General features: G+C 53.6%; 1 protein-coding gene across 5 annotated transcripts in view; it reads right to left on the bottom strand.

The window, feature by feature from the left end:
- Nucleotides 1–769: 769 nt before the first annotated feature.
- Nucleotides 770–10,768, bottom strand: part of MYH14 (myosin heavy chain 14) — a 102,520-nt gene continuing 92,521 nt past the window's right edge. For all 5 annotated transcript variants that reach the window (XM_053210909.1, XM_027037024.2, XM_053210912.1 and 2 more), the window contains 4 exons: nt 7,288–7,496; nt 4,473–4,581; nt 1,739–1,911; nt 770–1,576 (listed from right to left, as the gene is read on the bottom strand). In XM_053210909.1, the coding sequence (XP_053066884.1) occupies nt 1,420–1,576; nt 1,739–1,911; nt 4,473–4,581; nt 7,288–7,496 (648 nt within the window). In that variant the 3' untranslated portion in view covers nt 770–1,419. The remainder of the gene's footprint in view (nt 1,577–1,738; nt 1,912–4,472; nt 4,582–7,287; nt 7,497–10,768) is intronic.

Genomic DNA, 10,768 nt, shown 5'->3' with positions numbered 1-10,768 from the left:
CGGTAAAATAGGATCCACATCCCTAACTGGAAACTGTGAACGGCACCTGGTTTTAGATGAGCTCCTAGGTGAGGGTAGCAAGACCCTAGGAGAGGAGTGGAGCTGGGTCTCCAATAAGAGGTTAGGGGCTGAGGGCCACATGCCCCATATTGCCTACTCTGAAGCCAGACTGTGGGTTTAAGTTCTCAGTAGCTGTGTGTTCCTGGGCAGTCTCTCAACCTCTCTGGGCTGTTTCCACCACCCTAAAAGGGCAGGAGGGGGTGATCTGTTCATTCAGCAAATACACGAATCTCAACCACATGCCAGGCACTGTTCTAGGCGCCGGAAAACAAAGGAATCATTCCTACCTCTAGGGGTTGTGCTCTAGGTGGAGGCGAGCTCCCCTGTTTAGCACAGCTACGCAAATGACCGCTACTCCACAGATGGCTCCACGGTCACTCTGTCACTGCTTTGCAAAGACTTGAGGGTCAGCCAGAGCGCAGCATCCCTTCTGCCAGCTACTCACTGGGAGGCTTGAAGCAAGGCACGTCACGGCTCAGCCTCCGTTTCCCCATCTGTATAATGGAGGCAATACGCAGGAAGGAGGCTGAAACGAGTTACTTCACATGAAACGCCGGTACACAGGAGGCTCCCAACACTGTCAGCTGTGAGAACAAGCTGACAGCCCCACCTGCTGGTTCTGGACGGCTGTCCCAGCGGCTGAAGAAGCCTGTGACTCCCCCGCCCCATCAGAGATCCCCCGGAAGGAACACACACAGCGCCAAGGGGGTCCACTTGGGGTGGGAGTTTATTTCTGCCAGAGCCTGGAGGCTGGGAGGATATGGGCCTCCTCCAGCCCCCACAGGAAACTCCAAACCTAATTGTGATCACACAAGAGCAACCAGAAGGGGGGGGGGGCGGAACACATGGGGGAAGAGAGGGGGTGATGGGGGGGTTCCCTTCTCCCGCCCCTCTGCAAGGGTCAAAGGTTGGTGGAGACCTGGGGCTCCGGCTGCTGTCGCTCAGAAGTTCCGGGGTCAGTGGAGAGTGGAGAGGAGGAGGGGAAGAGGGGGGAGAGAGGGGGAGGGGAATGGGAGCCCTGGCTTCCGAGGACAGGGGAGCCATGCTCCCTTGCTTATAAAGATCATTAACAACTTAAGGAGGGAGGGGAGCCCTATGGGGCCACAGCTTGCTAACTGCTCCCGGATTTCCTTCCAAGCGAAAGCCCTCCTCCACGTTGCCCTGCTCCCCTGCTCCCCTGTGTTTAGGGGTCCATGGGTCTCAGCCCCTGCCCCCTCACATGGGGTTGGTAAGTGCTATAGTGCCAAAGGCTGGCACCATTTTCAAAGTGCAAGAAGCCAGAGGTTGGGTTCCCGGGACAGGCGCCCCGAGGGACCAGGGGCCAGGGAGGGAGGGGCCAAAGCTGGGGGCAGGGCGGGGTCACTGGGGCTGGGGCGCCGCCGGGGGCTCGTCAGGCTCCGGGGGTGGCGGCCCAGACCCGGCCTCCTCCTCCTCCATCTCCTCCTCCAATGGCACGCCCTCCTCCAGTCGGAAGACCTGGCGCACCTTGCGGGTGGTGAGGGTGAGGGGGCCGCGTCTGCAGGGGGGGGGCGAGAGACCGAGAGACGGCGGTTAATTGAGGGGAGCAGGGGAAAAGTGAGCAGGAGCTACGGGAGAAAGAATACAATGGGGGGGAGGGGCAGAGAGAGATGGGGGCGGGGCTTATGGAGTGACGGTGCGCAGGTGCAGGTGACCCTACCGGAGCCGGTTCCTCAGCGCGTTCAACTCGCGGTTCATGGCCTCCGAGGACTCTGTGACATCTTCCAGCTCGTGCTGCAGCCGCCGGCGGACCGCCTGCGCCCGGGACGCCTCCTCCTCGGCTTCCTCCAGCTGTCGCTTTAGCTGTTTCACCCGAAGGTTGCCCTTCTCCACCTTGGTGGAAGCAGAGGTCCAGGTCAAGTCCGGGGGCGGGGGGTGTCGGCCTCACCCACTCCCTTGGCTCTGGGCCGCATCCCTCCTGCCCCACCCCACCCCCGACTCTGCCCTGCGCTTGCCTTCTGTTTATGCTTCGTTTTGTTCTAGATCCTCTTGCCAGCCTCTACCCCAACTTCAAATGTGAGACTGTCCCCCCATGTGGTCTCAGAGGGGTCTTTCTATGTCCAGAGCTGACCCTGTCCCTCCCCTGCTCAAAGCCCCCCTCCCCCCGCCCCCATGGCTCCCCAGTGGTGCTGGGACAAGGTCCCAGGCCCTCAGTCTGGCATTCCAGGCCATGCAGGGTCTTCTTCTTATAAACCCATTGGTCAGATCATCTTCACTAAGACCCTCCCTAAACCCTGTCCAGGGGGAAGCCACATATGATCTGCCTCTCACCAATCCCTCTGGCCTCATTTCTTCTTCTTTTTTAAATGTTTATTTGTTTTTGAAAGAGAGGGCACGCAGGGAAGGGGCAGAGAGAGAGAGGGAGAGAGAGAGGATCTGAAGTTGGCTCCATCCTGACAGCAGAGAGCCCGATTTGGGGCTCAAACTCAGGAACAGTAAGATCATGACCTGAGCTGAAGTTGGATGCTTAACTGAACCACCCAGGTGCCCCGGCCTCATTTCTTATCACTCAGTCTTCCTGCTCCATTCTTCTCTCTAGCCACACTGCTCTGCTCTTCACTCTAAACTCACCAAACTTATTTCCACACCCCAGGGCCCTTGTACCTGCTGTTCCCTCTGCCTGACTCTTCCTGTCCTCTCAGTTCTCAATTCATATGTCACCTCCTTAGAAGAGATTTCCTGCCCCACCCCACCACCCCCAATCTAGGGAATATTCCCTAAACCTCATGTCTCCTCTCTTCATTCACTTTTTTCTTCATAGCCCTTGTCACATCTGTAATTATCTTTCCTTGATTATAGGTTTGTGTCTTTATTTTCCTATGCTACAAATGTGAGCTCTGTGAGGGCAGGGACCTTCTCCTCTTTCACAGCCATATCTCCCATGCCAAGCACAGTAGTGGATACCCGATAATTGTGGAATGAATGGCAAATAAGACGCGGCTGAGCTTTTAAGGGCACAGCGACTCTATCTAGAGCCAGACAAATCTGGGATCTGATCCAGGCTCTGTCTCTACTAATTGTATGACTTTGGTAGAAACTATGTCCCCTTTTAAAGTTTCCATTTTCTCACCTGTGCATTGGGGCTGGTGAGAGACTGCAAGCATATATTTAAAAAACAAAACAAAACAAAACAAAAAACAAAACACGTGGCACAATACTTGGGGCACAGTCACTGCTCAATAAATAATTAAGAACAGGGGCGCCTGGGTGGCTCAGTCAGTTGAGCGTCCGACTTTGGCTCAGGTCATGGTCTCGCAGTTCGCGAGTTCGAGCCCCGTGTCAGGCTCAGTGCTAACAAACAGCTCAGAGCCTGGAGCCTGCTTCGGGTTCTGTATCGCTCTCTCTCTCTCTCTCTCCCTCCCCCTCCCCTGCTCATGCTCTGCCTCTCTCGGTCTCTCAAAAATAAATAAATGTTAAAAAAAATTTTTTTTTAATTAAGAACACAGACTGCCGCCAGACTGCTGGGGTTTGATCCCAAACTCCATCTCTTACTAGCTAAGTAATCTGAACAATTTACTTCCCTTTTCTGTGTCTCAGTTTTCTCACCAGAATGAGAGGGAAAATAGTAGTACCTAGGGTTCCAATAAGAACTAATTGTACCATGTGTTATGTCTGTAGCACAGTGCCCGTCACATAGAAAGCAGTCAATAGGGGAGCCTGGGTGGTTCAGTTGGTTAAGCATCTGACTTCAGCTCAGGTCATGATCTTGTGGTTCGTGAGTTCAAGCCTCGCATCAGGCTCTGTGCTGACAGCTCAGAGCCTGGAGCCTGCTTCAGATTCTGTGTCTCCCTATCTCTCTCTGCTCGTCCCCAACTTGTGCTCTGTCTCTGTATCTCAAAAATGAATAAACATTAAAAAAAAAAAAAAGACGAAGAACTCAATAAACATCACACGTTATTTCAGCGCCAGCCTAGCCTCTTGGTAGAGTTTAACTTCTTCCTTCTCCCTGGCTGTCTCAGCTCCCCACCAGGACCTTTCCTAGATTCCCACAATTTACAGAGGTGCCTCGGTGGTTCAGTTGGTTAAGAGTCTGGCTCTTGACTTTGGCTTGGGTCATGATCTCACGGTTCGTGAGTTCAAGCCCCGAGTCAGGCTCTGTGCTGACAGTGCAAGACCTGCTTGGGATTCTCTCTCTCTCTCTCTCTCTCTCTGTCTCTCTCAAAATAAATAAACTTAAAAAAAAAAATTCCACAATTTACAGATGGCAAAGTCACTGATTCCAGCTCTCTGCTGATGCACCAAGTCCCAGGATGGTGTCTGCTCTCAGTCCCAGTCTGGCACCTGCACGTTATTTCTTGTGATGGGAACTCACTGCCTCCACAGACAACACGTGCTATTTCTCTGTCAGTGGGAACGCCCCCTCCCACTGCTCCCCAAAGACGTGAGCGGCTCACCTGGTCCCGGAGCTGGTCGGCCACCCTCCGCTCCTCCTCCACCTGGAGCACCACCTCTTTAAGCCGCTTCTCAGCCCTGCGCACCAGCTTGCCGGAGAGGATGCGCTCCCTGGAGAGAGGTGTGAAGGAGACAATCAGGAGAGGGGCTCCCGGGGGCTTCTGTCCCCTCGACCTTGTCCAGTGGCCGCGTCCTATTTTTGGAGCGGCCTCTTCCCTCTCTCCCACCCCCAAGTGGCTCCCACGGTCTACGCAGGCCAGACATGGCTCCCAGGCTCCCGACTCCAGGGCATCTCATCCTGAACTTGTACCAAGCTGCCGGGTGTTCCTGAAAGTGTCTCCATGCCTCTATGTATTCTCCATCCCCCACAGCGCCTCCCCCCAGCCTCCTCTCAGGGAACTGACCCACTGACCACCAGTCCCCGGGTCAGATCTGGGGCACTGTCCTCGCCCCTTCTCTCCTTGCCCCACGCCCAGCCTGTCAGTACCCAAACCCTGTCACATTGCCCCTCCAAACTCTGTCTCGTCCCTTCCTCTCTGTCCTCCAGCCCTCAGCTCAAGACTTGTGCTCGCCCACCTGGCCTAGCCTGTCCTTTCTCTCTCAACTCCCTTCTCCACCGTCCCTAGTGTCGATGGGACATTCTGGAAGCCCAGAGCTCCCCTCTCGGCTCCCCGGGGCCCCTCCTCCCCTTCCCACACACACACACACGCTTTCCCTGGACAGGCTCATCTGCGCCCCAGGTTTCCACACCCATCAACAGCCTTTTGTCTGCTAAATGTGTCTCCTGGGCTCCAGCCCGGATCCACTCCCGGCCTCCCGGCCTCCCGGCCTCGGCCTCCCACCAGACCCTGCACGCCCTTCCCCGCTGGGCTCAGCGCCTTCTCCCAGTCCCGCTCCTCCTCCGGGTTGCCCTTGCTCCACCGAGATCTGCAGGCCAGACGCCGGAGCCATCCTCAAACCCCCCCCCCCAAAGCCCGCCCCTTCCCTCTCCCGAACTCCCCCATCCCCGTGGCCCCGGCGCATCTGCCCTTTCCTGCGTGGACCATCACCCCCAGGGTGAAGTCCGCGTGACGGGGCCCCTAGCGACGGGCAGCCCCAGATGTGCTGAGAGGCAGGCCCAGGGTGGGGGGAGCGGGAGGCTCCAGCCGTGGAAAGGGATGTGGGGGTGGGGGTGGGGGCTCCAGCTACAGATCCCCCGCCACTCCTTGCTCCCGGGGTGACTTTGAGCAGGTCTCCGACACCCTCTGAGCCTCAGTGTCTCCATGTATGTAATGGGGGCGGGGCTTCCCCAGAGACCCCAAACTACATCTCCCATGAGCCCCTGGATAAGAACAACTCCCATGAGCGTCTGGGGCCAGTTCCCACTGCCTGTCCTGAGACTTCTCACATTCATCACGCTCCCCAGTGAACTCAACATGTTCCCCCAATTCTCCCCAGGCACCAGGACTCTACCCCAAACCCTGTACTCTCCCCCTGACACCCACAACAGCATATCGGCCCCCAGTTCCATTCCTCTGCCCCCCACTCACGCTGTTTCACCTCCTCGTGTCCATCCTCACGGCCCCGGCCCCAGCTCAGGCCTCATTTCCTTCCACCTGGACCATCACCCAGCCTCCACCCTGGCCTCTCAGCTCCCAGTCTCTCTCTAGTCTGCTCCCAATTTGACCCCAGGGGGGACTTTCTACACCCAGCACTGGCCCTCCCTCTCTCTGGCTCACAGCCCCCAAGGCTCCCCATCTTCCCAGGACAGAGTTCCTCAGCCTGGCATTCAAGGCTCTTGCCTCTCCATCCCTCTCCTAAGTCACAGGCTTCTAGGACCAGTCACCCTCCTCCAGATGCCCTGGATGTCTCCTGTATGAGTCCCCAGGGCTGCTGCTCTGCCTGGGACAGAAATGGCCTCAATTTTCAACTCTTCCTGTATCCACACCCTTTGCAACAGAACTTTACAGCTTCCCTCGCCAAGAGATAGAATCTATTTCTCCATGCCCTTCAATCTGAGCTGGCCACGTGACTTGCCATGGTAACGGGATGCAACAGAAGTGACACTGGCCCAGTTCCGAGTCTAGGCCCCAAGAAGGCATTAACACTTTCCCTCACTCTTGGAACCTTGTCTCTGCCATGTGAACGATCCTGGGCCAACCTGGAGCAGAGACGGGTCGGCCTCGCTGTCCCAGGCAAGGCCTTGGGCATAGGAGAGCTCATCCAAGACCAGCAAACCCATCTAGCTGACTTGGCTAAAGATGCATGAATGAAACCCCGGCACTGAGATCAGCAGAACCTATCAGCCAGCCAAAGGCTCATGAGAAATAATAAATGGTAGCTGTTTGAAACCAGTAAAGCTTAGGCTTCTTTGTTACGCAGCTAGAGCTGACTGCTACATTACTGCTTAACTCCTATTCTTTTGTTTTTAACAATATATTTTATTGTTTTTTTTTAAACGTCTGTTTATTTTTGAGAGAGAGAGAGAGGATGACCGGGGAAGGGGCAGAGAGAGAGGGAAACAGAGGATCCAAAGCAGGCCCTGCGCTGACAGCAGTGAGCCCAGGGCTCAAACCCATGAACTGTGCGATCGTGACCTGAGCTGAAGTCAGACGCTCAACTGACTGAGCCGCCCAGGCACCACTTAAATCCATTCTTAGTCGCAGTGCAGTTACTTACAGCCCAAAGCATCCTAAGTGAGGTGGGAAATCAGCAGTCATAAATAATATGATGCCTTTTGGATGTTTCTAAGCCAGGTGCTTATAACGCAGCTCTCCTCTGTCTCACGACCAGAGTGTGGGGAATCACCCTCCAGCCGTGCCCTCCCCTCCCACCTACCTGCTCTCCTGCTCCAGCTGCTCCTCAGCCTGGGACAGTTTAGACTCAAGGGCAGCAATGATCATCTTCTGGCGGGCCCGGGCCCCAGCGTCCTCCTCACCCAGGCGCCCCCGGAGTTCTTGGATCTGTCGCTCCAGCTGCTGCCGCCCGCTCTCCGCCTTGGCTGAGAAACTGCGCTCGGCTGACAACTCTGTAGTCAGCGAGTCCACCTGTAGTAGAGGCAAAAGCAGAACTATCGTGGTGGCGTCTTGGAAGAAGGTGGTAGGTAAATTCAGGCACCTCCCAGTTAAATGAGTCGACAACTGTTAAGTGCATAGCACGGAGCCTGGTACATACTAAATACACAATAGATGTTAGCACGTCTTTTTCCTGATTGGCGGATCAGCCAACAGCAGCGCCAGCCCCAGGTTTTAACGTTTTGGGTAGTTTTTTTGCTATTTTAACACGTCCACAAGACTATCACAAACTTGTTTCAATGCTATGAACTCTACCTCTGATTGTGAAAGAGTCTATTGCAAGGGTTATCACACTTTTGTTTGCACCAGGATCATCTGGGGAGCTTGTAAAAAAAAAAAAAAAAAAAAAAAAAAAAAGATGCAGACTTCAGGGTCCCACCCTCCAAAAACTCCACTTGAGCAGATCAGGAGTGGGGTCCATGAATCTGCATTTTTAACAAACACCTCGGGCGGTTCTGATGTGGGTAATGTTCTGGGGTCATTTTAAGAAACGCCAGCTGAACAAATGGTAGCTACTACATTGAGAATTTGGAAACGCGCCCCTAATAATAGTTTCCGTTTATTTACTCAGCTAGTATTCCGAGTGAGGTCCTGCACCGGGGAGAAGGAAATGAGTCAGATCCAGTCTGATTCATGCCTTATTTCACTTTGCCCACACGGGAACACATCAACACGGTGATTAGCATATGCTCTCTCTTTTTTGTAACTTGTCAGAAAATGAAACGGTGATGCGGAAAGTCAGAAACTGATCAAATATGCGGCTTTACGAGTTAACTAAAGGCAAACGAGTCAGACGCTTAACCGACCGAGCCACCCGGGCGCCCCCCCCCCCTTTTTTTAAGTTGACTTATTTTGAGAGGGTTAGAGACAGCCCGAGTGCGGGAGGGGCAGAGAGAGGGAGAGAGAATCCCAAGCAGGCTCCATGCCTCTCGCAGAGCCCAACGCAGGGTCTGAGCTCACACAACTGTGTGAGATCAAGACCTGAGCTGAGATCAAAGGTTGGACACTTAGCCAAATGAGCCGCCCAAGCGCCCCCAGAATGTGATCTTCTTTGGAAAACAGAGCCTTTGGAGCTGCGATGAGTTGAATTAAAATAAGGTTATGCCAGATGAGGGTGGGCCCAAAACCCAATACGACTGGCGTCCTCATGAGAAGAGGAGAGGAGTCACAAACACATACAGAAGACACGGAGGCCAGGTGAAGACGGGCGCCAACGCCAGGTGCCCTCATCTTTCTCTGAGAATCTGAGCTACGTCCTTCTTTTCTTGCAGCACAAAGTCTTGCTGTCCAAAATCTGATGACCGGTGAATTTCCTTTTCCTTGTGGATTGCTTGCTCATGTTTTCCTAGCCACCTAAAGGATTTCTGCCGCCTCTAACACACGCAAGTTTTACTAGCATCGGTCTCAGTATCGGTCTTGACAGGTCGATGTCCTCCGGTACTCAGCGTGCTCTTCCCGGATGTCGCTTCCCGCTGTATCGTTTCAGGAAAGCTTTCTCGCACGACGGTCTTAGGTTATTTGCTCTGTCTCCCTGCTTGGGTCTTCTTTGGGGACTCTCAGTACCGTACGTTGGGTCTTCTTTGCCTGTCTTCAATATTTGCAATTTTCTTGGAAATTCCTTTTTTGGCGTCTTTTAAGTTTCATTTTAATTTTTTAAATGTGTTAAATGCTTATTTATTTATTTAGAGAGAGCGAGAGAGAAAGCATGCACAGGGGAGGGGCGGAGACAGAGAGGGAGAGAGAGAGAGAGAGAGAGAGAGAGAGAGAGAGAGAGAGAGAGAGAGAGAATCTCAAGCAGGCTCCGTCCACACTGCCAGTGCAGAGCCTGATGCGGGGCTTGATCCCATGAACCAGATCATGACCTGAGCCAAAATTAAGAGGTGGAGGCTTAGCCGACTGAGCCACCCAGGCGCCCTAGTTTTATTCTGATTTTTTATAAAGTTCTCCTTTTCAACAACAGCCAACGATGTGGGCTGGGGGTGTGCCTGGGTGGCTTAGTTGGTTGAGTGTCCGACTTCAGTTCAGGTCATGATCTCACGGTTCGTGGGTTCAGGCCCCACATCAGGCTCTGTGCTGACAGCTCAGAGCCTGGAGCCTACTTCGGATTCTGTGTCTCCTCTCTCTGTTCCTCCCCTGCTCACGCTCTCTCTCTCTCTCTCAAAAATAAAGAGTTTTTAAAAATTAAAAAAATAAATAAAGACAGAGGCCCTACTCTCGAGGTGTTTACATTCTGCTGGGGAGATGGACAGCATACAAGCAAGTAAATATATAATATAGTTTCAGGTAGTCATAAGGGAAAGGGAGGAGATCAAAGCAGAGAGAATGGAGGGGAATTGCGGGTGAGAGGGTGGCTGTTTCACACAGTATGGTCAGGGAAGGCTCTTACTGGGAATGAGACATGGGATGGTCTGGGGTAAGAGCTTTCTCTCAGGAAGAAGGGGGAAAGCAGGTGCAAAGGCCCTGAGGTAGGAATACACTTGGCAGAGTCAAGAAATAGTGAGGAGGCTGGTGTGGCTGAAGCAGAGTCAACCAGGGATGGAAAGGCTAGAGACAAGGTCTGAGGTAGCCAGGGACCACAGTGTGGGGCCTTGTTTGTGACTGGGCTTTTACTACAAGTGAAATCATCACTCTGGAGTGTGACGGCCTCTCCTACTGGTCTAGGTGCTCCCCAAGGGCTGAAGCTGGGGTCTCGCTCTGCTCTGAATGTCCAGCGGTGTCAGGGCATGTCCCCTGAGAAGTCTCAAAATGTGTTTTTAAAAATTAATGAGGGGATGGGGCGCCTGGGTGGCTCAGTCGGTTAAGCATCCGGCTTCGGCTCAGGTCATGATCTCACAGTTCATGGGTTCAGGCCCCACGTCGGGCTCTGTGCTGCTAGCCGGAGCCTGGAGCCTGCTTTGGATTCTGTGTCTCCCTCTCTCTCTGCCCCTAAATCACTCACATTCTGTCTCTGTCTCTCTCAAAAATAAATAAACATTAAAAAAAAATTTTTTAAAAAAAGAATATTGGGGCGCCTGGGTGGCTTAGTTGGTTAAGTGTCCGACTTCAGCTCAGGTCACGATCTCGCGGTCCGCGGGTTCGCACCCTGCGTCGGGCTCTGGGCTGATGGCTCGGAGCCTGGTGCCTGCTTCCGATTCTGTGTCTCCCTCTCTCTCTGCCCCACCCCCGTTCATGCTCTGTCTCTCTCTGTCTCAAAAATAAATAAACGTTAAAAAAAAATTATTAAAAAAAAAAAAAGAATATCTTTA

Source organism: Acinonyx jubatus, chromosome E2, assembly GCF_027475565.1.
Source record: "Acinonyx jubatus isolate Ajub_Pintada_27869175 chromosome E2, VMU_Ajub_asm_v1.0, whole genome shotgun sequence".
Taxonomy (NCBI): Eukaryota; Metazoa; Chordata; class Mammalia; order Carnivora; family Felidae; genus Acinonyx; species Acinonyx jubatus.
This window is presented reverse-complemented; position numbering and strand designations above follow the sequence as displayed.